At 38.1% G+C, this 27,547-nt stretch overlaps 1 protein-coding gene and 1 long non-coding RNA gene across 2 annotated transcripts in view; one reads left to right on the forward strand and one right to left on the reverse strand.

Annotated features, from left to right (window-relative positions):
- Positions 1-27,547, forward strand: part of MAN1A1 (mannosidase alpha class 1A member 1) — a 135,332-nt gene that overhangs the window by 99,329 nt on the left and 8,456 nt on the right. The window contains exons 6-10 of the mRNA XM_033512824.1: positions 5,518-5,641; positions 7,853-7,946; positions 13,877-13,992; positions 25,167-25,386; positions 26,212-26,384. Of these exons, the coding sequence (XP_033368715.1) occupies positions 5,518-5,641; positions 7,853-7,946; positions 13,877-13,992; positions 25,167-25,386; positions 26,212-26,384 (727 nt within the window). The remainder of the gene's footprint in view (positions 1-5,517; positions 5,642-7,852; positions 7,947-13,876; positions 13,993-25,166; positions 25,387-26,211; positions 26,385-27,547) is intronic.
- Positions 11,561-27,392, reverse strand: LOC107201781. Its single transcript, XR_001520395.2, has 3 exons — positions 27,383-27,392; positions 22,798-22,802; positions 11,561-12,040 (listed from the first exon to the last, which is right to left on the reverse strand). It is a non-coding gene; the product is annotated as an uncharacterized LOC107201781 (long non-coding RNA).

Genomic DNA, 27,547 nt, shown 5'->3' on the forward strand with positions numbered 1-27,547 from the left:
ATAATTTTACGTTACTTCAGTTTTCAAGGCATGTTTGCTCGGGGGTTGAGACTCAAGGAGAAACACGAAGCACATCCTGGGGTTCTGGGAGGAGAAAGCTGCAGGGAAGTTTGTGTGTCCATTGCAACACCCTCTGCCTGTTTCTCGACCTCCATTTGGAAAGGTCCCTCTCTCTCCTGGGTGTCTGAGCGACAGCTGGTGGTGGGAAGGGACATCAGCCAGGTTCTGAGGACTGGGCTGGGCAGCACTCTTCTCCTGCAGAAATCCTCTTAAAACAGGATTAAGCCTAACCAATTTCAGTCACAAGCTGTATTTTCCAGGCAGATCCTCCTTGGTCCTTCAGCACTGTTGGAAGTACCAGGCACAACCTGCATGCTTTAATTTAAATGGACCCTTCTCAGTGATTTCTCTGTCACAGCGTTTTGCCTTTTCACCCACAATTGCAGGGTAGTTTCTTACAAAAAAATATCAGCATTAGTAAAATCCAAAGGGGCTGTTGGAACCTATTTTCATATTTAATTCTAAAACCTTTCTTAACAGCTATACTTGGACACTTTACATTGTGGCTGCTCTTTTATTATATTTATTATTTATATGTAATATATAGTATTTTATTATATTATATTTATGCCTCTCTTTTATTCTGGCCTTACACCTTATTACTAGCTAAGTCTGCAGGAGGATATTGACTATCCTGTTACGCTGGTACGTTTTGCATTAAATATTGAAATTCTGACTTCTTGCTATGTCTCCAGTTTGCAGAGTCGTCCTGGCATCCTCCAGGAGAGGCTGGGGTATAATAAACAAGTTGTCTGTGGAGACAAACAGTTCTGCTCACTGATGACAAGAATTTTGATAAGTGTTTTGGCCCTTTGAAGTATTTGTGCAGTTTCCCTGAGGATTTGCTTTTTCTTTCAGTTGAAAATTAGCTGCTGCTTTATATATTTTTGGGATGTAGTATAATTTTTAAGAACTCTTTTAAATATGGTTTTGCTTCTCAATTTCAGTATTTTTGTAAAAAGCAACCTTTGAATATTTATATTTCCTCTGTGGTCCCCTCTCTTGGTACAGTCTGTACATTTTAGAGGACTTAATGATCTCATACTTTGTTCTTAATGTACAGATGGACCAACAATGTTCTGCTGGGAAAATAGTGAATTGAGTTACCAGCAGCCCAGGTCAATCAGGCTCATGTTTCCCAGGAATGAATGACAGTAGAATTACAAACACCAGGTTTCAGATTCTGTGGCACTCAGCGTTCAGAAGGAAAATTTATGAAATCAGTGAGAAAAATTATAAATCAAAATTTTATGTTTCTCTGATCCAGATCCTCACTTCAAATTTGTCTTACATAATTAAAGTTATAATGAGTCCTAAAGTTCTGTGAATATGTTACAGAAAATTTTTGTGTCTTTTATGCAGTGTAAAATATATGATTTTAGACACAGTAATTTGAGATAGGTTAAAACAGTGCCCTATAAACAGAAATTATTTTAGTATCCATCTGGATCTTCAAAGTAGTTTGGGTAACGCATCTCCTTCCCTCTTTCCTTCCTGAAGTGCATAGTAGGAGTTTTGTTTCTATCTCTGATGTCAGTACATGACTGACACTTAGTACAGGTAGTAGTATCAACATAAGAAAAATTGAACAATTCAGTGGCAAAGAAAATTACAAAAAGAAAGCAAGACAAAGGAATGCAACTAATATAAAAAGTATCATACCTGGCCCCCTTTGCTGTCCTCCATCACCTTCTGAAAACTGCATTTGTCAGCTTACAAGACATTTGTGACATTAAACTATTAAACTGAGTGAAAATAAGCTGCAAAAAGTTTTCAGTGCTTTACAGGCTTTGCTTTGATTGGGAAGAGTGATCTGCACATAAGTTTGGCACAGAGTCATAAACCACCTTCTGAGAATCCCCCAAATGCCCTGATCATTCTTTGAGTTCAGATTGCTGCTGTTGTTTCTTGACTTCAGTAATGGGCATCTCCAGACAGAAAAAACCTATAGGGACTTGCAACATTATGTAGGTTTGATAGAACTTGGGAGTAGAAGTACAGGCTTTCTCCAGAACTCAGGTTTGCAGCTCAAGACTTCAGCAAGCCAGTGCATAACTTCATAACCAAAGAGCAATGAGATACCTGGCATTGACTTCATGGCTAGAGAGTAAACAGGTACTTAGCATTGTTTTTTTTAACTTTACAGAAGTTTTTTTTCACCTTGATAATGGTAGTGGTGAAGAGCTTGGAAAAATGTCTAAGTTGGGAGCACTGGTTGTTATATCATGCATGGGCAGAAATCAGTATTTTACTATGCCTAGTAATTAAGATTTACAGAGTTGTTAGATTTATTTATTGCATGTTATTTTCTAGAGTGCCTCAAGTATTTTATAAATGTACTCATTGTTTATAATCCCTGACATAGATGTCTTTTTCCTTTTATTTTGTTCAGTTCAGGTTCTCTCTTTTTAAAGTTCTGTTTTGTTTAAAAGTACACAATATTTAGGATTTGGAGAGTGGGATAGAAGGGCTGAAAAAGAGCACCCTCTTCATTTCCTTTTTTTTTAAGATAAACAAAAGTCAAAGTCTACTTTCTCAATCACAAACTATCAGAGTGTGAAATTTCTCACATTCTGTATGCTGAAAGCTTTGTGAGTATTTCCTTGTCACTCTCCTCGGGAGCTGACTGTCTGCATTGTGCACACTGGACTACCATCCTAAAATAAGGGTGGAGTTAAATGGAATCAGAAGCAGTACTGTGGCTGTTCCAGTTAGTGTGAGAGAATATAGAAAACTTACCCATTCCATTGCTCCCAAAGATGAAATATATTCTATGAAGATGATCAGAGGGCTGGAGAACCCCTCTTATGGAGGCAGGCTGAGAAAATTGGGCTGTTCAGTCTGGAGAAGTGTCTGAAAGGTGCCCCTGCCCATGACAGGGGAGTGGAACAAGATGATTTTTACTGTCCCTTTCAACCCAGATCATTCTATGATATGAGAAAACACCAGACATCCATAGCTGAAGGTTGCATGAAAAATAGTTGAGGAACTGAAGTGCAAATCTTGGGCTTTACCACTTACTGAAAAGAGCTTTTCAGTGACAGAGCTTGCATCTGGGACTAAACCAACACATAGCCTTCTTATTTTTCAGATTTACCAGAAATATGTTGATGCTTTTTTTTTCCTAACCACCTGACCCAACTTAAAAAATTAAAGCTACATTAAATAGTACATAAGATGTAACATAAATGTTTATTTCTACTTACTTTTTGCCTGAAGAGTTCGTAATTTTTGAACCATCTTAAACAAGAATCTTCCATTCAGTACAAAGCACATTGCTTCATGAAGAAAACCTTTTGACAGCTGTGTTTGGAAATTTTCCTTGTTAACAAAACACACTACATCAGAGTGTTCTGGCAGGTTGTATTGATATCAGCGTCCACTGGGGTTGAGTGCAAGTAGGAACTCTATTACGTTTTCTGTCAATTTTGGTTGATGCCTTCCTGCAGGAACAGCTCAATGTTTTCACTTTGAGATTGATTGAGAAACTTGATAGAAAAAAAGCACATAGGTTTTTTCTATTTGCACCACAACATGGTAACTTTTCAAAATTCTGAGGGTTTGGGGTTTTTTTTCTTCCTGTGAACTTTATGTCAGCTCTTTCACTCCAGGTAATTTGAAAACAAGCTAAAATATTTTTGTCTAGAAGTTAGCAGTTAGAACTTGAGACAGCATGTACCAGAGATGGAGTCTGTTCTTGGATGAATAACCAGTCTGAGTTCTTCAGACTGCAAAGAAGAGGTTTCCAGACATGTCTGCAGTACTCACCTTGATCCAATTTTCTGTAATATCTCATGCTTTTACGTTACCCTTCAAAGAAATTCCAGACCACAGTAGATTGAAGTGCAGACAGTCCGTAAACCAGGCGTGGGTTTCTCTTCACTCTGTGAAAAGTACTCTAGTCTTTGTAAGATAGATCTTAAAATGAGATATTGAGATACCATAAAACTTGTGTTCTGTTCCAGTCACACAAATACCATATCAAATTGGGATTGTGTGCATCTTTGCAGTACCCTGATTTCATTGTGTCATTGGTTTTGGTCTGCAGATATGAAGATTAGAAACACTTTTGGGCAATTATTTACATCAGAGGACTTGCATGTGTCCCAGACTCTTGCACCTTTATGGTCATCCAGAGGAGCCTCATCAGATCTCTTTCCTTTGTGCTCTCTGTGCCTTTTCTCTGCTTTTAAAGTTTCATGGCTTGGTTTTATTTTGTGTGTCTTGCAGAAGTCTCAAAATACCATGTTAATATAGCTAGCAGGAAGATTGACTTAATGGAGTCTTAATTTCCATGTATTGGTTAAACTTCCGTTATAGATGATCTTTTGAGAAGAGATTTTAATGTATCTCAGAATTTCCATCATGATTTATTGGGGTTTTTTCTGGTTTTGTTTGGTTTTTTTTTTTGAGTCACGTTTTAACTTGGGAAGACTACCATATTTTCATGGTTGTGCAACTGCTAATTGATGACTGCAGTGGTTGCTCATGTGTAAAAGTAGAATTAAAATTTTTTTTTTAAATTGATGTGTTTTTGTTTAATGCTGTTTACTACTTGGAAATATGGAAGACATTCCAGTACCTAATAAGTGTATTTATATGTAACATTCATGTTAGTAACATGCCAGTCTGATATGTCATTATTCACCTATATGCTCTGAAACATTGCCTAGCTTTTCTCTAATTTTCTTTCATTTTCTGAATATTGCTGCTGGAAATTTCAAGGGGGAAAAAAACCCCACCTTTTTGTAATGAAACTCTAGTAGATTTGCAACCAGCATTAGTTTCTAGTGGGGATTTAGCAATAAATGTGCTTTTCTCTATTCTCAACACAAATCCTAAGATTAATTTTCCTGTGAAGTATCTTTAGGTCGTAATTAAAACTGAAGTTACTCATCCTCATAGGAGTGCCCAGACAGACAATACATACTTATCCTACTCTATTGAAGTCTCATGTGTTAAGAAGGATGTGCTGCATGCAGTACTTTTAACTTAAAGCCTATTCTGTATATATGCATTAATTTAAATTAATAAACAACTGCACTGTAGAAATTAGAGTTAGAATTGGAGAGTGTTGTATTAAGTACAGGGGAAAAAAGGTGAAGTATGAGAATGCTTTCTTATAGTCAGGGTGTTTTTGTCATGTCTTTAAACATGGTACCCTGCAATGAAACCCTGTTACAGTGATAAGTGTAATGGAGCCATTTGTGAGCTAAAATATTGGGTTGTTGCAAGAAGTAACTATACAGCCTAAGCAGAGCTGGACTGAAGTAATTCAGGTCCTGTGGTGAAATCATGGAAGGCTGCTGAAACATGGCCTCTTACATACATATTAAGTACATGTTAGACTAATTATCTTCTCATTATACCAGTATAGCTACTGCCTATTACATTTTATTAGCATTGCCTTATAGATGCTCATGATTATTTTCTGTCTTTCTCTTCCCGCCATCTTAGTGGAATCGGTCGAAATTGGCCATGGGCCTCTGGTGGAAGCAGCATTTTGGCAGAATTTGGGACTTTGCACCTGGAGTTTGTACATTTGAGCCACCTTTCTGGAAACCCTGTCTTTGCTGAAAAGGTTAGACTGCTCCATCAAAATAATTTTGTAAAAGATAAGTTACATATTCAGAGACTAACGTGAATGGGGAGAGATTTGGATTTTGCTCAGTTGTAAGCAATTGTCACATTTTCCCTAATCACCTTGACATATTTTTTGTATTAAAAACTCAAAAGTCCCTTCCAAAATTATTCTGATGTATGTTCTTGTATATGGCGCCATAAAATATTTAATTTCTGTTTATCTTCTAAATTAGTATCACATTAAGCAATCAGACTGTACAGCTTTCTTCAGTTCTTAACTTAATGGGGTGTAAACAAAACCTGACATTATATTCAGGATAATAACTGATATCTAGAGAAAGCAAAGCACCATGGTGATTTCAACAAGTTTACTCTTCAAAATTCTGTATAATATCACTGCTGTCAGTAAGGTCAGAAAACCCTTCCATTGCACTGACCTATAAGAGATATACTTTGACCTCTCTTTGGGAAAGGAAAAGTATATCACACAAAACAGTTGTTGTGCATACTAGTTCTTCCAAAATTTGATAATATTGTCTTCTGGATAATTTTTTATATACATGAGACATGTAAAGAACTCCTCCTTCTCTCAATTCCCACCTGAACAATTTTGCTTTACTTTTTGACTTACTAATAGCCAGCAAGTCCTGTTCTTTATAATGCACTTTATCATGTATCTTCTTTTAATTTCCTAATTAAAACGGACACTTGTTTTGATTTTCTATACTTACTGCAGCCTCCCCATGTTACCTAAAGCCATTGTTATCAACTTAATAATCTAATTATTGATGACTCCAATGTTTAGCAGTATGTCTAAAAGCAATAGTCAAATCTAAAATTATTTTTGTGTAAGGACAGTGGCTTTGCTGCAGTACCATCGTCAGCATTGGAATAAATTTTGTGAAGCAAACTCCTAGCAATTTTCATGTATTTAGGGGTAAATTTAAGGACATTTTATCTTAAATTTGAACTGGGGAGGGGGAGTGGATGGGTAGGGAATAGCAGCACTGAGGAGTAGCCAGGAACAAATTGACAACATAAGTTAATTTTCTTGTGACATTTATGGTAATTTAATGCATAATATCTCTTCTACTAAGAAACAATGAAAGTGTGTATCTTAAAAATCCTAGCCCATGGTTCTCCTGCACAGTGCCATCATGCTGTAGCTGCAAGATGCTGGAAATCTGTTTATGTAAGCTGTTCTTAAAACCCTTTGGAGACTGCAATTCCAAAGCTCAGCAGCAAACCATTCCAGGGCTGGTACACTTGATAACGAAGAAGAAACGCTGGAAAAAGCTTTGCATGGATGTATTCATAGAAAAACTCACTAACTGAGGTCCAAGACTCATTGCAGCCTACATTTGGGCAATGAGTAGTGTCAAGAGGCAGAAGAAAGTTTGTGTAGCTCAACAGAAATCCTTCTGCAGCTTGGTATAAGTTAATTTATCTTCTCTTTCAGTAGCTACTTCACTGGGTCTCTAGGCACTCATGGGTTTATAATGAAGCTGTCAGTACCTTTTTTGTTACAGTTTCTGGCCTGCAGTGCTTAGGATCCTCATTCTTCCAAGCTGCTACATTTGCTTTTTCTTTGAATTCTAAAATTCAGTATAACTCATTTCATGTGCTCTGCAGCCGGTTGTGCTGCTGGATGGCTCCAGCTGCTGAACATCTGGACTGTAATTGTTTCCCCGGGCATCTCATTTGTAGTGAGCTCCTTAGCAGTGCCAGCAGAGCGCTCAGGGCTGCCTGGGTCCCTGCTGCTGGGCAAGCTGCTTGTATAAAGCTCAGTCAGTTCCAGCCATGCTCTCTTTTCCAAACTCCTTTACAGTGCCCTTCCACATCTGAACTAGGTGATAAGCTTAATTTTTAATAGCATTTCTGATTAAGGTGAAAGAGGAATATAAATGCTGATGTGGCTGAACTTAGTTAAGGCAAATAGCCTCAGTGAATTTCAGTTTCCTGTGGAGAAGGAGGATACTCTGCAGGGCAAGTCCTGAACTTGCTTGCTCCATTTGTTTCCTTGCTTGACTCAGAAACTCCAGAGGTTTTCAGGAACTTGTTTGCATGATGATATCAGCTTTTTTCAATAGTGATATGATTGCACAGAGGTGTTTGGGTGTTTGTGTTGAATTATTTTTTAGGCATATTTACACTCCTGTATTTTGTGGGGAAAATGGTTAAGTGCTCAATGTTTTGTACCTTCCACTAGGTAATGAACATCCGAAAAGTTCTAAATCGACTGGATAAACCAGAGGGCCTTTACCCCAACTACCTGAATCCCAGCAGTGGCCAGTGGGGCCAGCGTAAGTAGCTGAAGTCTTTGGTACTATGACCTGTCTGTAAGCGTTCTCTTTGCAGTCATTAACTTCTTTCAGTCACTGTGTATGTTTTTTTTAATATAAAATGAACTTTTATAATGTATAGAAATTCATTTTATATCTGAGGTTCTATAAAAGGTAAAAAATACTGCAAATATAGAAATAATACTCTTGCTTGCTGTATTTTAATATACTTTTTCTGAGATTTCAGTGTGACTTGTGGAAGCAGGAAAATGTATGAATATGTATGACTTTGGAAAGGAATTTGTGGACTACAGAAGTCTCTTATTCAAAAATCTAAAGTGCTGTCTGAAGTAGCTGTACAAGGAAACATTATCGACTTGTTTGAAGAAAATTCCACATTTTCAGAGTTGTGTGGCTCCACTGAAGGGAACAGAAGTAATAAGACAAGTCTTTCCAGTTAATACCAGCTGTGATTTCTGTTGAAATTTAATGCCACCAACTGAGGAAGCAAACTAAACAGAAATATGTCATGGCATTAATCCCCTTGGAATCACTACTGAAGATACCAAAATTAGAAGGAAAAGACTGTAAAATACTTGAATTACTTGAATTCCTTTGCCCCTTCCTGATGGCTGAGCCTTTTTTTGTTGTTCATGTCTTTCTCTGATCTCCACAACATGTCAAAAGTCTGCACAGTGTGCAGGATTATGCTTCTAGAGACCTTACTGCTTTTTCCACTTTTCCTGCTTAGGTTCCATCTGACACCATCCTAGTCACGTCACTCGGTGTTTTTCCAGTTTTTCTTCCTTGCATTATTGAATGAAAACAACAAGATATGCTGTCATGGTCTGAAGAGATACAGACAGATTAGCTGGTCCCATAGGGCAGTGCTACAGAGAGAAAGAACTGGAGAGGTTTGCTAGTATGAGAGTTTGTTCAGGATGTAGCTAAGGGAAAAGTGAGGTTCTGGACTCCTTATGGGACTGGCCACAGTCTGAATAGATAGTTTTCACAAAGGCAAAGACAAGTGTCTGCTCTCTACCATGCTGCAGATAAATGCACCCACCATGCACTTCACGAGAAGCAATGGATGCCCTACCCACTCTCCACCAGGCAGAAGTAGGGCACCTTAAAGGCAGAGCAGAGCAGAAACAGCTTTCTGCTCAGGGTGGCAGGAGAATATGCACCCAATGCGCCTCATTTTTCCAGGTGTCCTCATACAATTGTTATGAAGTCCTGGAATCTGAGGAAATGAGAATGTGCACAAAGGCCTGTCAGGTTGGAGGTGTCACTCAGGGTAAGGGAATGTTGGAAGGAAGACTTTCCCTTGGTCAAAAAGGATTGGGTTAGAGAACATCTAGGCAAACTTTTTGTCCTGATGAGATGCATCTGTGAATGCTGAGAGAGCTCACAGGCTCAGTCTGAGAGGCTGCTCACGGTTATCTTTGAAAGGTTGTAGAGTTCAGGAGAGGTGCCTGAGGAGTGGAAGAAAGAAAATGTAATCCCTTCAGAAAGGACAAGGAGGATGACCCAGAGAACTACTGACCCATCAGCTTCACCTCAATCCCTGGAAAGGTGATGGAGAACCACATCCTAGAGGCCATCTCTATCCATATGGATGACAAGAGGTTGATCAAGAGTAGTCAGCATTGGTTCACTAATGGTAAATCCTGCTTGGCCAACCTGATTGCCTTCTGTGATGTGGCAGCTGCCTGGATGGATGAGGGCAGAGCAGTGGGTATTGTGTACCTCGAGTTTAACAAGGCTTTCGACACTCTCACAACATTCTTGTGGGCAAACTCAGGAAGTGTGGCCTGGATGAGTGTGCAGTGAGGTGGATTGAGAACTGGCTGAGCAGCAGATCCCAGAGGGTCACTGTCAGTGACACAGGGTCTGGTTGGCAGCCTGTCACTGGTGGTGTCCCCCAGGGGTTGGTACTGGGCCTGGAATTGTTCAACTTATCCATCAATTACTTGGATGGAGGGGCAGATGTGTCCTCAGCAGGTTCTCTGAAGACACAAAAATGGAATGGCCGATACTGAGGATGCTGTGCAGCCCTTCAGCAGGACCTCAACAGCTTGGAGAAATGGGCAAACAGGAACTGTCTGAAACTCAGCAAAGACAAATGCAGGGTCCTGGACCTGGGGAATAATAACCTCAGGCACCCATACATCCCGGAGACCAGCCTGCTGAAAGCAACTCTGCAGAGAAGGACCTGGCAATCCTAGAGGACAACAAGGTGGCCATGAACCAGCAGCGCCCTTTTGGCCAAGAAGACATCCTGGGCTGCATTATGAAGAGCGTTCCCAGCAGGTCAAGTGAGATGATCCTGCCTCTTTACTAAGCCCTATTGAGGCCACAACTAAAGTGTTGTGTCTAGTTCTGGGCTCATCAGTAAAAGAGACAGATATCAGATAGAGCAGGTCTATCAGAGGGTGACAAAGATTATTGGGGATTGGAGCATGTCTCCTTTGAGGAAAGGCTGAGAGAACTGGTTCGGCATTAAGAGACAACTGAGGGAGAACCTTATCAATGTCTCTCAAGTATCTGAAGACAGGATGTCAGGGAATGGACCAGGCTCTTCTCCAGATTGCCAAGGACAAGAGACTACAGGAATAAACTGATGCTCAGAAAACTCTACCTGAATATGAGGAATATGATTTCTGTGCAGGTGACAGAGCACTGGAACAAATTGCCTCTGTCTGGTAGAGGTTGTGGAGTGTCCTTAACTGGAAATATTCAAGAACTATCTGGACACAACCCTGTGCCATGTGCTCTAGTATAACCCTGCTGGTGCAAGGAGCTTGGACCAGGTGATCCATTGTGATCCCTTCCAACCTGATCCATTCTGTCATTTTATTTATTAAAATCTATTTTTGAAAGCTTTGTGTCACTCTGAGTTAAAATGGTGTCCAAAAAGGTTGTGTTCCTCAGTTGTATTTTCCCATTTGGGAAAATGGGAAAATAAATGGAAGGGGATTTGCCATTAACCTTTATGAATTAGAAGTACACCTGTCATTTCTTAGTCTGCTGTGCTGTGAGGCTTCCTGCAGGTCACTGTGCCACAAGGCCTGTGGCAGCTCAGCATGCATGACCATTGACAGTGGTTGCACGTGGTATAAATCCTGACATCCCTTTAGAGATCTGAGACATGTGCTCAATTGTAACTCATGTAGGTTCAGCACAGCTTTGCAAGACATAAAAACCTCCTTTGGAAGTTGATCCTACAGCTGTAGGTACTGGATTTAATTAGAGACAATCTCAGCACCTGTGAGACAGATCCAGTTAACTCCTTTTTTGGCTTCTGTTAGCCACAGAAAGAGCTTTTTGGTGCTTCATGAGAGCAGATCCTTCTAGTGGCTGAGGCACTTAAGTGGCTCTGCCTTATATATTTCAAAGCAGTCAAAACACTTTTCCTGCCTTATGGCCTTTGTTATTTCCATATTTTTAATATAATTGCATCTTAAGGACTCCTCATTCACACCAAATGCCAATTTTTGTTGGTGTGCACAGAAAATTTTATAGCCTACACGAGCTTTGTTTTCCAATAGCATGCAGTGTTGACAAATAAATAGCTCCCCATGCCTGTGAATGATGGGTGCAGATGTTGATGCAGGTCTATCTCTGGCATGCTGAAGCAGCAAAGACAAGTTCCATCTTGTTGCACCTCTTTCATATCAGCCACCTCCATTCACCAGCACTGATTAACTAATATTTTCCCCACAGAGAAGATCAGAATGTGAGACTTGAAAGATATGCTATTTGATATTGCTTTTCTAGTCTATTTTCAGCTGATTACAACAGAATGGAAAAACCAAACAATAAAAAAACCAACCAAACAATCTTGTACCCTTAACTGGTACAGGACAGAAATATTTTCTTTTAAGCATAAAAAGTGGAGCAGGAGGAATGGTTTCTGAATGTTTCTTCTCCAGCAGTGCTTTAGATGTGAGGACCACTGATGGATCTCTGCCATTGTTCCTGTAAATTCATTTAGCCCTTGTTATTTTGACAGTAAACTGACAGTGATTTGCTGCAGCATGCGTCAATTGGATTTGTCTACTGCAATAATGTATATAATAACAGGGCTTATTATTGATGAAACTCTGCTTGTGCTATTTAGTTTGCAAATGTCAGAGGTTTCTATGGTAATTTATTTAGGAAACCGTAAAGGTCATTTAAATGCTGCTGTTCAAAGATCAGCCTTTGATCACAGGAAATGTTCCCATTGTTTTAAGAAACCTCTTCTCCTTTTGGATCATGAACATTTAATTTAAAAAATGGTGTAGTCTTCCCAGAATTTCAATAAATCTCATTCAAAAGAGGTTGGAGAGGGAAAAACAAAAGCCATTTCAAAGCCAGGTGTGATGATACAATATACTTGGCAGGCAAAGGGACAGGATGCATTCAGAAAACTGGATTTATTTTTTTTTTTGCATGTCACAGGCTAGTAGAGGAAAAGGACACTGTTGATATAGTTTGAATAGACAAATCTCTATCTTCTACATTTGCATCTCTTTGCAACCTGTCTGGAAGGTGAAAGGAGTATCTTCTCTTTCCATGGAGAGAAGATGCAAAGGGGTATAAAAATAAATTCTCTGTGTTCATTTGAATTCTACCAATAGGGGGATAACTTTGAAGGGAGGATTAGACTTAGGTGTAAGGGAGTGTGAGTTCAGCATCACAAACCTGTCTGCATCTCGCTTAATGAGTCTGGATCATCCCATGCAGGTTTTTTTTTTATTTTCTTGGTTTTCTCATGGCCAGAATTTTGTGGTATGACTCAGGGACTTGCTGTGTGATCTGTGTAATGACATGTCCATCCTGTATTAAGTGGAATTAACAGATCCCTCCTTTGCTGTAAAATTGACAGTTATAGATGAGTAGTCCTGGTAAAGCACTTTGAAATTTTTCACTGAAGACTCAATAAATGCCAAATCACTTAATTTTACCAGGCAGCAACAAGTCTCAAAAGCAAACCTCTAGCTACTCTTCCTAACTTAATGGAGATTAGAAAAACACTTCACATACATAAATAGTTGTAGCGTTTAATGTATTTAAGGGGTCTATGCTGAAATCATGACAACCCATCAAAATTTTGCAAAGAATCTTTTTGGTTCCGGGACAGTAAATGAGTTCCATCTTGTACAAGCAGCTGAGACCATCACTAAATTTCCCCTCACTGGTGCAACTGATGTTGAATGTCTGACTGGTGTGGTGTTAGTGTTTCCAGAATCACGTCCTAAATTGTGCAACTGAATAATCACAGAGTCTGTAGTACCAGATTGCTTCACATAGTAAGCATAGGGCAGAGTACAGCAGTGTCACTGCAACAATACTCTGTAGATGTGGTAAAGTCCTTGGTTTTCCTTCCAAGCTCCTGCTGAGTTTTGAGAGCAGTCAGATGTTCAAAAAAGTGGTATTATTTTTAAACATATGGCTCAGCATTTTTAAATACCACTAAATAACTTGAAATTCAACTCTGCAATAAGGAGCTAAAAGCCTTTTATATGAACTGACTTAAATGGAAGGTTAGTGACTAAAAGAGCAATGCCTGCACATTAAGGGAAAGCTGTTATCAAATTAGAAAACACTTTCTACCTTTTTACCTTTTTAGAATAAAAATAAAACTTAGTTTGACATGGTTTTGTATGGAATAGACTACATGAATTAGAATGGACACATATAAATTGTTTTTTCTTTGCCATGATCTCCTGCAGCACATTGTGGATATTAAATAACTATGGCATTTTAGCTAAATTAAAAATATAGCAATAAAAGAAATAATTTTTCTGTATATACCAGTAAAGTTTTTTCTGAGGTTCCAGGCTTATATTTATTAAAGATGTTGTAGAAATAGATCATTAAATACATTGTTTCAAACTGTAATTGTATTTTATTGTCCTGGCTAAAGATGAAATTGCTGTTCAATCTCTTTCTTCCCTATTAAGATCATGTCTCTATTGGAGGGCTTGGGGATAGCTTTTATGAATATCTGCTCAAGGCATGGCTGATGTCAGACAAGACAGATGAAGATGGCAAGAAAATGTATTATGATGCTGTTCAGGTAAATAAAACATTTAAATCTTCCTTTCCATAATAATCTAATCTATGATAATCCTAAAGAGACAGGCTCTGAGGACAATATGAGAGATTTATGTATTTGCTACCACAGGGTGTTTTTTTAAAGAATTAGTTTCTGTTTTAAAAAAGACTTCTTCAAACAGAAGTGCTAAAGGAATACAGATACTGTGGGAAAGGGGAGAATTTTGAAATATAACTATTTTTTTTTCTTTTACTGCAATGTAGTCAATTGTCTCTGGAGGAGAAAAGTATAAAATAAGCAACAAAAAATGTACCTACAAGTAGTTCTCAGATCGATGTCCTACTCTTCTTTCTGAGTCTTCTCTAGATATGTATTAGTCTTGTCCTTTTCCTTTATATCCAGGAGGGAAATCCTCTCTTGTATTCAATTCTTTCATGTATTTCAGCCATAAAAAGTGTTTTGACTGTGATCCACACGTGGATCAATGTGTTATGGTAGATAATTAGAAATTAAAATAGGGCTATTGTTTCACAATGACTTTTTGGTACAAGAGCATATATTTGTCTTCTCCGAAACAGCCCAATTGGGCACAAGAGAAAGTTTTGTAAAATCAAAGCTGTTCATACTTACATTTCTATATGGTGTTCTATTTGTGATCCTGCTGGTCTGCACTTTGCTTTGTTATTTATGGTATTTCCTTAATATGCTGTTTTAGGAGAAATAATGGGTTTGTGACACCAGATTGAGACTTGGGAAGTATTCCATTTAAATTCATATTTACAGGCTTTCCTTCCAGTCCTGGGAAAATGCCCTATTTTCTCAGTTCTTTGCTTTCATATATATAGATATATATTAAAAAAGAGGATAATATTACTTCTCTTTTTTTCACCATCCTTTCATCTGTTTTGACTGGAAGCTGTCTAGGGCCAGGACTTTTATCTCTTATTAACTGTGTGTATCTACAGTGCCTCTACAGACAAGGCTTTGAGATGCTAAGCAATATCTGCTTATTCTTTCATATATCTGGAAACACACTGTCCCTAGGGAAGTCATAAGTCTCCTTTTACTTCCCATACACAAAAAAGTGGCGGCATTAAAAAAATACAACCATGGTTGCTTATTGCAACCATCTTTTTTTTCATTAGAGAGGAAAGTCAAGTGTGAAGATCTGAGGGAGGGTGTGATCTCTGGTGGTTGTAAATTTGACAACCAAGTATCCTCTGCTAAGGAGATCTTGCCTTTAATTTTGTAAGTGCAGATTTGGATGCAGTCAGCCTCATTTTCACTGCTAGCGTGGTTTCAACTTCAGAGCAAAAGGTGGATCTTAAATTAGATTTGAGTGCATTTGAGGCTATAAGATAAGAACAGTGCTGTTGTAATAGCTCAGCCATTGGGTTGGCAGCCAAACGGAGAGAACAAAGTGTGTGAAATTATCAATTCATCTTACCTCAGAAGACATTTTGAAGCAGCTCAAAGCTGCTTCTAGCCTTCTGCTTCCGCTTGTTTAAAACATCAAGGTTTTACTGAGGTTCCAGCAGGGAGCAGAAGTGGTGACAGCCCCCCCACATTACAGGACCAGTTCTCCCTGCCCAGATTTCAGCTGGAGGAGCAGAATCACCTGTTCAGCAGCATCACTGAACCTAACAATATCAACGACAGGGTCTCAGCTCTGCTGCACATGACTGTACTTAAAGTACCTATTTTCTTTATGTTTTTTAGTAGTACTAGCTCAGAAGTAGTCCGAGCATCATGTCTGACCAGAATGTTAGTGTTTGAGAGGACCTGACTAAAACCAGATTTCCTTATGCTGCTGGCTGTTGCTATTTCCAGTATTTTCCAATCAATGGTATTCCTGTTGTCTGTTTTCTGTACTGAGGTACATCTGTACCAGAGCTGGAAGTGTACAAGCAGCATTAGGAGCTGCAGCTTGATATTGTAAAAAGTAACTTGTTCAGAAAGCAGCAGCAGAGTGTCAGCCTCACAGAAACTGCAGGTTGAGTGGGCCCCACTGAGATTCCAGGTTCTTCATTGGAGTAACTATCCTGATTTGAAATCCATCCTGATACTGGCTTCATTGCTATCGATCCACTACTTATCTAAATTAAAGCTGATTCAAGTGTCTGAGCAAGCTGCGGTCTTTCTTTACGACTAAGGGTGCAGAGTTTGGGCATTCTGTGTCTGCTTGGTATTTTCTTAGAGAAATTTCCCCCAGTGCTCTCAGAATCTTTTTAAGACTACTCCAAAAGGAACAGCATGATTATTCCTGGCCATTCAGTCCAGCACATACCCACCAGATTCTGAAAGAGTGATGTGAAGGTTTGATGCCTAATTCAATATCTTCTGCTATCCAGAAACCACAAATGAAAATATATGGTGAGCTATATAGTTGACTGTGAAAAGCTGAAATCTATTTAGATAGAGCTTAGGGGTTATTTTTCACATTGTTCTATAAATCATATTAAAAAAAAAAAAAGGAATGCTTTCCATTAGAATTTTTGTATCACCTATAGGTTATATAATGGCTGAAGTTAAAAGCAATAACTAAGATGTCAGACTAGATTTAAAAACTGCTTCTGCTTGCCATGATAATGCATATATGGCTGAAGCCATTTAAAGAGTTTATTTCTAGTGGGAAAAGGGATGAAGATAGTCTTGTTTTGAATACCAGAACGTAGTATGACTGTATAAGGCCATCAGAGGGATTCATAAATTGTAGAATTCACACAAAAAGACAAGTGAATGTATTTTTAATGTAAGTTATTTTTTCTCTTTTGAAAAGTAATACAAATAATGTTCTGCTTCACATAATACATGAAGTAAGAGATCTTCCTAAACTGGTTTCAATGGATAGCATGCAATTTAGTTACAGAATAAATGTGTATTCAGCTTTTAACTATATTTTGAGGAAATAACTGCCAATAGAATAATCCATCAGTCTTTTCAAGTATCCAGGACAAGAACCATCTCACTCTTCTCAGTTAACAAGCTGATCTCTGAGACACAATTGAGTAGGTTTATAAGAGGACATGATAATTTAGAGCAAAAATGAACCTTGTGGGTTCACTTATATCTAGTCTAGCAACAGCAGTGTCACAAGCAACTGCATCAAATCCTCTCTTCTCAAATGTGTCAGCCCTCATTTTCTAAGCTGAAGGGCAATTTTCCCTCTATTCCTGCAAATAGGCTGTCTCTTGTGGTCTGACGGTCAGATATCTTTCCCAAGTTTTCCCATTGCATTTACTTATGGCCATTTCTGCAATCTTTCTGCATTTTATATATATATTTATTCTCTCTCTCTGACTTTGCCTTCATCCCCCTCTCAGTGTAGTTCTAGAGAAGTAGCATATCTAGAGGCACAGAGAATGGTAACTCACCCCAGAAGATCTTCACAGGAAAAGGGAAAATGAGGTTTGGTGAGGACCAGCACTTCCCAAGCAGCTCAGTCCAGTGCAGCCCTTGGTGGCCCTGTGGTTTCAGTGATGTAAAGCAGCTGCTTTCTGCAGTTTTACCTTGAGCCAGGGTAGCTAGCTCACTTTTAGACATTGAGACTGTTTATCCTTTCTTAATGGGTAACAACTGCTCAGATGATCCTAATAAGAAAACAAGTGATTTCTGCAGAACATAGCACATGGAAGTGGAAACAGTGGAAATGGCCAGAAGAGAAACACATGTTGTGAAGCAGTGCCAGAGCCACTCTGCCAGATTTCAACACCATTTCAGAAATTGCTGCTAGGCTGGGTTGCACAATTAAGCAATGCTGTGAATGCAGTAAACTTCTGTGGGTATCAAAAGTAAGTTTTGGCCTCAGAATTATGAGTATTCAGACAGAAAATATATAGAATTACTTTATGGGAGGGAGTGGGTTTAAATTTTTTTGGCCAGCTTTGGAGACTTTGATATATACTCAAAGTTTATAGTGTGCAACTATAACACGAAGTTTGCACACTGCCAAAAGAAGCTTTGATTTTGATTGGGGGATTTAGGGTATATTTAACTGCCAGCATTAAATAGTGAATATTTTTCAGAGCTGTTGATTTCAGCCTTTGAGATAAATAAAGCAAGCCTGTGGAGACGCCTTTCTCCTTGAAAGGAGAGGGAAAACGAAGTGTTGTTAGCAAACTGAAAACATGATATTGGCAGATAGGCCTTTTTCATCTCTGGAGTTTCGTGAGGATCTGTTTAAATGAGGTGACAATCTGGTAGCTGGTTTGTGCTGACTGCAGTCTCCATTAAGCTGCTTATAGTGGTTTGCTTTGTGATTCTAGTTGTCTTAAAAACTGCGTAACTGATGCGGACAATGAGAGAGCTGCAACAACTCAAATATAATGGTTTGTCATACTGGGTAAAGCTAAAAGTGATTAATGACTTGAATATTCAATACTTGAGCACTTCTTGACATTGAAGAAAATACAGAAACAGAACAGGCAGGATGCTGCAGTAGCAGCCCATCTTAGAATGAAACATTTGGTAGCCAGCATTCCCACTGCATATTTTGTTTTGGGTTGGTTTTTTATGGTGTGGGAGGTGGGAGGCAACTTAACATTGAATGTAACTTCAATGTGTTAAAATCAATAAACAGGCAGTTTTGTCAGCTGTCATGTTTAAAATACTTATCACCCAGCTGCACTGGTGTTGTGCACACAGCGATAGTTTGGCTGCACTATGTAGGAGCACAAGATTCATTACACTTAGCAGACGAGAACATCCAGAGGACTCTCTGCTCCTTGTTATTCTCTTCACTGTATTTCTCCCCTCTCAGCAAGACTTTTGAGACTCTCTACAAGTGCTTACAGAAAGGATCAAGGCTAAAAACAGGCTTCTGCAGATCTTTAAATTGTTAATAATTTACTGATAGCCGCACAATGTCTTAAGTTTCGATAAAGTATTTATTATTAAGTATTTATTCACATTTTTGCTTATTTATGGACTGTCAGGAGAAGCAGCAAGCTTTAATTTTGTTAGAAGACTTTAAGGAGCATTTTTTAAGGAGGATTTTAACAAGGAAAATCTAAAGAGGAATTGTATGGGTTTTGCTTATGGCTTTGCTCTTTTCAGGGCAGTCGTGCTATTTTCCCTCCCCTTTTCTGATAGCAAAAAAAACAACTTGTCAGAATCAGCAGATATCCTAGAGTATTCAGAACATGCACAATGTAACATTTTGAGAGTGACTTGACTTGATTCATGCCAGACCATTAATACTGTTTTAAAATATGAATAAATTTATCCTTCTGGTACCACACAACATTTAATATATTTAGAGCTAGAGCATTGGTGCTCTGAGAGACTGATACATCTATAGAGGGAAAAAAATAGTGATTCTCAAACACAAGCAAGTAGTCAGCTTTCCTCTAGAACTTAATCATCTCTTTAGTGATCAGATGAATATGTATCACAGCAGTTAAATGTTTGCCAATGATTCCCCTTTTAAAAATTTTGGTTCCTCCATTATAAGCACTCATATTTCATTACTTGTCTACATAACATGTCTAAAATCCAAAATAAGTAAGTGCATTGGTGATTCCAAAATGTTTCTTATATGTGGTGTTTAAACAAATGAAAGATCTTCTGTGTTCAGATTTCATTTTTGATTTTTAGAACTCATTTTAGTAAGCAGTGAGGACCTCAGCATAAAACACTACTTTTGTTTGGCGTAAGTATTTAAATTGTTTGTAACAAGGGCTTGAACTTCCTATTCCAGCAATAAACCTTTTGTAATGAGCTCAATAAAAGGTAAATTTTATTAATGGTGAAGGCTGAGAAAGAAAAATATCTACTGCATTAGATCAACTAAACAGAGATAATTTAAGGGAAGTAACTAAGTAACAAGAAAGCAGACAATTTACTGAGAAACTTACAGAATGTAAACCCACAGTAATCCTGACCTGCTGCTGTGTGCTGTTTCAAAGTAATAAAATGTTCTGGTGCAAGCTGTAAATATTAAAATAAATAAGTGAGCAATTGACACTATACATCTTTGAATTATTGGAAATAACACATGGCAGAATTCTCTTTCATCCTCACTTGCTTCAAATCATCAAAATACCCTTTATGAAAATTCCTAGGGGAAGAAAAATATATTAAAAGTTTGAACAGAGATAATTTATGGTGCTTTGTTATGAAAACGCCTGCAGAGTTGTAATTATCCCCAAAACAGACATTATAAACCCTTGAAATTTGAAAATATAATCATATTTTTGAAGTTTCAAATTTATTAAGGTATGGAATATGGAACTGTCTTGCTGGGCAGTTTTATCTCCAGCTACAGTGACATCTTGAGGCAGGAAATGAAACCACCTGGGTTTTATTAAAACAGCAGTAATCATTGAAATCCATTAATCATAATTAAGAAGACACTGTAAAAGGAGAGGTAAAATGCCTAAGAGCTAGAGGCAGCAGAACTGTGGGGTCACGTTTCTGTTTGAGGTTTGTTATGTGTTAGCTCCTTCAGCAGAGTTAACACTTCTGTGGGACATGTTTATTTAGAACCTGAGCAGCCTTGAGGAGCAGATCTTTTTTCCTGAGAAGCCTCTACCTGTGCTCTGCAGGCATCTCAGTGTTTTGTTACCTGTCAGTGTAATCCACCAAGAGAACACCTATACAAATAAGCTTATTAATTAGTTTTTAACTCATTTGAACAGTGAGATGATTCAGTTCTGGGTCTTCTGTGTCTCCCTATAAGCAATACATTTTAAACAACTCAGAGGGTAAATGAAGGACTTTGCAACCACAAAATCAAGTCAGGGATGGACTGAAGGGGGTGGTGAATACATCATTTAAGATGTGTGAAAACCTTGAAGAAGAACTGAATGAAAAAGAGTGGTTATTTATTAGGAGGGTCCAATTCTGCTTATTTTTGCAAGGGTAAGAACTGGCAGTATAATGTATAGGTTAAGGAACAGGCTAATAAGCAGAGAACACAAAACATACTTCCTTAACAATGAGGGCAGGAGGGGGAGGAAGTCAGGTTGGGAAAAACTGAAGAGTTTCTCCCTTATGCTGTCAATAACAGAGATTACACAAACACGCAATATACAGTCCTGTAGTTGGAACAATTCCTAATGTCTCATTCACTGTGGCAGCTAGGCAAGGGCATAATTTTAACATGCAAACTCATGAGAAAGATGCCAGTAATGCAAGGAGCACTTGATTCACAATTCAAACTGTAAAAAGGACTCTTTCTAATTGAGTGCTCAAGCATTTCTACAGTTGTTGCATCGAAGGAATAATTTCCCACTAGATGGAGAAAAAAGTAATTTGGCTGAAGGCTTTACTGCAGTGAGGTCTGTAAGCAGAGCCTTAGGTAAAAGCTTAAAAAGAAAAATTGCCGGGAGCTGTATCAGCCATAAAAAGTTTACTCTGGCTCTAAGAGCTTATGGGTCCATGACATATTGTATGCCATACCAGCTTTACATGTAGTAAATTTATTTCTTTTAATATCTGTAAAATGTTTATTTACCTTTAGTTTCATTCTCCTTTTTTTTGTCCACTACAGCCTCAAATAAGGTTGTCTCAATTTTTTGTTTCTAATTTTTTTTCCACTTCCAGGTAGCATCTGCTATGGCTCCCTTTGGTAACATATATTTGTAGCTACTTTTTCTCTTTCCAGCCTTTTCTGTTGCACTGTCTCTCTACCCTACCTTGATGGAAATTACTATCTGAATTGCAGAAATACATTCTACAATGAAATGAAATTAAACTTCCATTTACTAATGAAGCTGTACCAGGTCCAATTATCCATCAGTAATGTATTTTCAGCTAATCAAAGACCACATTCTTCTAGCTTTTTTGATTGTTTTCAGACACCATATATTGGTTTATATTGAGAATATTAATTACATTAGGAAGAAATAATAATCTCTGTAGTGATAAATATCACAGGCTGTCGCCCTGAAAGCTCAGCTTCTGAGCTTGCTGACATAGTTTTCTAAAGACTTTCCCAGGACAGTAACTGTAAACATAGATATGTGTACATTCTTTCTGTTACACGTCTTGTGATGGGCATCTCTCATGGCCAGTGCAGTGAGAAGGTGTTATCCTGATCATCCAATTCCTGGCCGTGGTAAGAAGCCTATAAATCCTGGGGGGAAAAATAAACTCTCTCTTTTCACCACACCTCGACCTGTGTCCGTGTGATCTATTCATCTTCAGCGGCAACAACAGATTTATAGAATTATTTGAATTGGAAGGGGTCTTAAAGACAATCTCATTCTAACCCCTTGCCATGGACAGGGAAACCTTTCACTTGCTCAGAGCTCTATCCAGTCTGACCTTGAAAGCTTCCAGGGATAGGGCATCCACAACTTCTCTGGGCTACGAGTTCCAGTGGCCTCACTATCCTCACAGGAAAGAACTTTTTTCTAATATCTAATCTAAACCTACCTTCTTTCAGTTCTAAGCCATTCCCCCTCATCCTGTCTCTACATGCCCTTGCAAAAGTCCTCCATCTCTCCTGTAGGCTCCCTTTGGGTACTGGAAGGCTGAAATTAGGTCACCCCGAACCCACCTGTTCTCCAGGCTGAACAATCCCAATTTCATCAGCTCTTCCTCACAGGAGAGGTGGTACATTCCTCCACCTGATCTGCAAACAGCGCAGAAAGGAATTATTTGTAGGTGGGGAACAAGTTGAAATTGACCTGCAATTCAAATAAATGTGAAATGGATACATAATTATATCAAAAATAGAAATAAGTTTATTGTAAGTATGAAATTCAGAATCAATTGTACCCAAACAGCTTTTCACTTGTGTGGATCTTTGTCACCACACTCCATATGATAACACTTTTATGTGAGTGTCACCACACTCCTTTTATAACTTGTTTTACTCACTTGATCTCCATGCCAGAACTGCACCCAAAGCAAGGACCAGAAAGCAAGGAGCATTTCCCTAAGGGAATGTAGCCCTTCCTTCCTATCGTGCTCTTAAACTTCACATTCCATGTCTAGGTAAATATGCATAGAGACACCTAGCATGCCATTAATAAAGACACAGGCACTGGTATAGGTATTATTACCTAGCACTCAGGGACCCAGGACTGTACAAAGCATGACAAGGCAATCTGTGAGTCTGTCATATATCTAATAACTACCTCATAAAAATAGCTTTAAATAAGATGGTTACGTATTAAAATAACTTTTAATAGACATATGTACTAGTTCTTAATAGGCCCCATTTATAAAACAGAGATGATTTGCTTTACTAAACACGAATACTTAAATTGGAAATATATTTTTATTTTGTGACATTCTTGGTATCAATCAACATCAATTTGTTAGTTTCTTAACCCCAGTTTGTTAGAATAATTTTAAAACTCTTGGAAGTCATCCTTTTTCAGCCTGCACTTTAATCTTGAGCTAAAAGGGAAAAACCTCACCAACACTAATTGGTATCACAAAATCCATTTTTGTACTACAAGAATAAGCCCTGGTCTAGTTAATATAGTTCAAAAGTGCATCATTGCTGTTATGTTGGTCAGATACAGTAATGCTTCATTTTGTTTTTCAGTCATTACTTCAAAAAAGATGCAACGTAGTTAAATTTAGTTATCAATCTATTTTTATAGTTGTTTCCTTTTTAAATAAATTCTGACCCAACAGCTAAGTGACCAATAGAGGTATTGCCTATTTTTAGAACTGTTATTCTGGTGAGATGGTAGATACCATGCTGAAAGGTTAAATGAAATGTCATTAAAGTTTTTCCTTTCTTAACTTGGTTTTAGGTAGCTTGTTGTTAGAATGCCCAAATAAGTCTGAGAGCTATTTCCCACAAAAGTGATGTGTGTTTTCTCACCTTTCCCCTTTCACATCTAATTCCTCTTTTTATAGGTTAAATTATGCAGGATTTCTTTAAAGCAGAATTTGCTTAAAGCACAGGATTTTTTATTATTTACTTCTTCTTTAAAATTTAGGTATGTTTTCCAGTAGATACCTAGCCATAAAAGCATGCAACCAAGGTGGAAACAAGGGTTTGAGGAGTTTTCTGAGCTAATAGTGGCTCTGGATCTGGGCAGAAAACATCCTTACTAAGTGCTTTACAAAGTATAGTTTTCAATGTGACATTCTTGGCAGAAAAAAAAAACAGTATGTAAAAATTGTACAATTATTCTGCTGATGCTTCTAATTTAGAGAAGATTTTTTTCATGCTTATAGGAACAACCTTTACAAATGCTTAAATGGGGAGAAGTAATCACAATATCTACTTTCTCTTTATAAAACTTTTTTTTAAATCCTGGCTTTTTTGTTAATGGTTTTCTGTAGTGGTATCTTTTAATTGTTTTTCTCTTGTATAATGCATGTTGAGTACTGTTTCTGGATTTTATGATTTCAACAGAAATCAGCTAGAGCACTAATGGATAACTCAATGTACGACAGTTATGTCTTCTCCATTACCAATTAAAAAGTAATACCTTACTTTGTGGGCTTCTAATTAATGTGCTCTTCTGCATCTCCTCTGGTGTTTTAATTCTGTTCCTCCCACAACAGAAGGTTGCCTTCCTGGATTTTGTCATTAGTGACCATATATTGCTAACATCACCAACTTTCAGTTCCCTCTAGATCTGTGTATTTTTATTCTGCTTAGTTTTTTTTTCCCCCCAGAGATCTCAGTGGGACCCTGCTCTTGATAAATAAGTACAGGATTTCAGTTTGGAAGGGGAAACCCATTGGACTGTGGGAATGGCATCTAGAGTCAGAGGTCTAACATCATTCACTGAACAGACTAAGTGTTTTGAATATGGGTTATGACTGCATATAATTTACATGAAATTGTATCAATAATGACCTCCTTTAAGTCAGAATTAAAATGGGAAGTACAAAAGCTGAAATGATGGCTAATAACTATTGAAAGTTAAATTACTGTTGAAAGCTAAATTACCTGAAACTGCTTAATGTAGAAAGGGGAAAAAATGAAATAATTTAAAATTTGAAGTGTATTTTGTAGGTCTTTTCAACATTTTTATAAAACATACCCATTTTTATAAAACTGTAAATTGCTCAAAGTTGAAGCAAAATTATTCACCATTACTGATGTGTGTTAATCTGCCTTGGTTCGTCTGCACTTTGAAGTTATGCTGGCTCATATTATCCATTGCGTTTTATGAGCAAAGGCAATGCAGAGCAAAAACAACCAACATACAAGACAGCTTAGTCCTTTGCACTTTACCAAATGGGCTTTGGTTTGAGATCACGTCCTTCTGCAGGCCATAGAGACCCACCTCATCCGAAAGTCCAGCGGGGGCCTGACGTACATTGCCGAGTGGAAGGGCGGATTGCTGGAACACAAGATGGGACACCTCACTTGTTTTGCTGGAGGCATGTTTGCTCTGGGAGCAGATGGAGCACCCAGTGACAAGACAGGCCATCACATCGAGCTGGGTGCTGAAATTGCCAGGACTTGCCATGAATCCTATGACCGTACACGTGAGTACCATGTTGTAGAGTTCGGCTGCACAGCTTGCCCTCGTGAGGGCAGCCACTGGTGCTTTAACAGAAAGCTGAGTGAAAACTGTAGCTGTTTATCCCTTCTGAGCAAATGCTGCCTGGCTTTAAAAGTAACTTTTAAAATGGCTGCTCTTTTTATAAATAATTTCTGTTCACCTGAAGTGTATCTCCTCACTGTAGTAATTGACATGACTGTTACATAACAGTAATTAATAAGCTTTTTTTTTGTGGTGCCAATTTCTGTATGGCTGAATACAAGTAAGAGAGGGACTCTGTTCATTTATGCACCAATATAGGTACTGATCATGTTTTATGCACAAAAGAATATTTTACACTCAGTTCTGTTGATACAATGCTGCAAACAATAGAATTGCTCAAAGAAAGCGGATTTCTGTGCAGGAAATTTCTTTGGATTTTATCATCTTCATATAGAAGTAACCCTGGCAGCATTTCAGGTCCCAGAGTGTATTTTCCAGTTTGATATAGAAAAGTAAATATCCTCATCTTTTAGCCAAAATTTCACTTGTTGATAGTTACATGAAGTCTTTCAGAATGCAAATGTTAGCATTGCTGTTCAAACTGTAGCTGCCATTTAAGGCATTGATAAAGAACAAATTATTTATAAAATATTAAAAACAGGAGGAGCTGCAGTATCTTTCAGAAATTGTATTGTTTTAGGTAATCTGGCTTTATGCCACATAACAGCCTAGTTTGATTTGGTAATCTGGGGAGTTTGATTTGGTTACATAATTTGGAACCTTTTTTAATGCCTTTATTTTAGTTTGTGCTTTTTTTACTGGCTAGGAATGAAACTGGGACCAGAAGCCTTCAGATTTGATGGTGGTGTTGAAGCCATTGCTACAAGACAAAATGAGAAATACTACATCCTACGACCAGAAGTCATTGAGACCTACACGTACATGTGGCGCCTCACTCATGATCCAAAGTACAGGGACTGGGGATGGGAAGCTGTTGAGGTAATGTTCTATTGGACATTTTCATTGTTAAATCCTAGTAATATTGTAAAGTGAGCTATTGAATGACATTGTTCAGCAGTTGGAGACTGAATACTTATTTTAAATCAGTGATATCAATTCATATTTCCAGAAATTCATTTGCCAAATAGATAACATTTTGACAAAACCAAATACTGCTGAGACTCTGTAATAGAAAGGTACCTTGTGATTTGTCCTTCTTAATACTTCTAGGATTAGGGGTCATATTTGGATGTACTGTCCAAGATGCTGAGTGTTGCTGCATGTGCATACACGTGTCAGATTTGAGCCTTGAATATGGAAATGCATTTTCTGAAATGTATTTTCAATAATTGTAAGAAGGTGATTTTAATTAAGGTGACAAAGGCCAGATAGTACCAAACGTAAAACCATGTCGCTTTCAAGAAGCACAACTCATTTGGAAAAAAAATACCTAAATAATAGCAATCTCTTCTAGATTTGAAATTTTTTTTGTCCCACTGGCTTTTGAGCTTCAATCAGTCATGCAGAACCTAGCTATTTGTGCTTGTCTGGCGCAAGCAAAAGGGCAGCTAGTCTGTACTGCAAAAAGTGGGCTTGCCAAATCTATTGTTTCCCTTATTTCAGCAGTTAATCACTCTTACTCTTAAGGTTGAGAGGCTTTAGATTTACCATGTTTCATCCTCCAGGTATGGGTCCTTATTGTGCTTCTCTGGAGTTCACTTCTGTCCTCACGCTGATGTTGCCCTTGCTAAATTATCTGACATCTGATAGGAAATACAGCAAGCTGAAGAACATTATTTTTCTGGCTCTGTGTACTTAAGAAAAATGAAAAAAATATAAATAAATCAAAACGCTCTGAAGTATTTTGTTCTCAGTGACCTCTCTTGTGCAGAGGTATTGCTTTGCAGGATTATTTTAAAAATGTCCTGTTTGTCAGTTTACCCAATACCTCTTGCTTCTAGAAGTGTATGATTACTCCACTTCTTGGAGAGGCTTACACCACTGCTTATGGAAGGTTGCTCTACTCTGAGGTTGAACACGTAGACTTGTGTCCTACAATTTCTCATCCTAAGGGACCCTACTAGAGAGCTGTTACTGGGTTATGACCAACTCCCTCCACAGCAATCAAGGTCCTTAAATGTATTCACTATTCACTGCATAGA

This window comes from Parus major, chromosome 3 (genome assembly GCF_001522545.3).
Source record: "Parus major isolate Abel chromosome 3, Parus_major1.1, whole genome shotgun sequence".
Classification (NCBI taxonomy): domain Eukaryota; kingdom Metazoa; phylum Chordata; class Aves; order Passeriformes; family Paridae; genus Parus; species Parus major.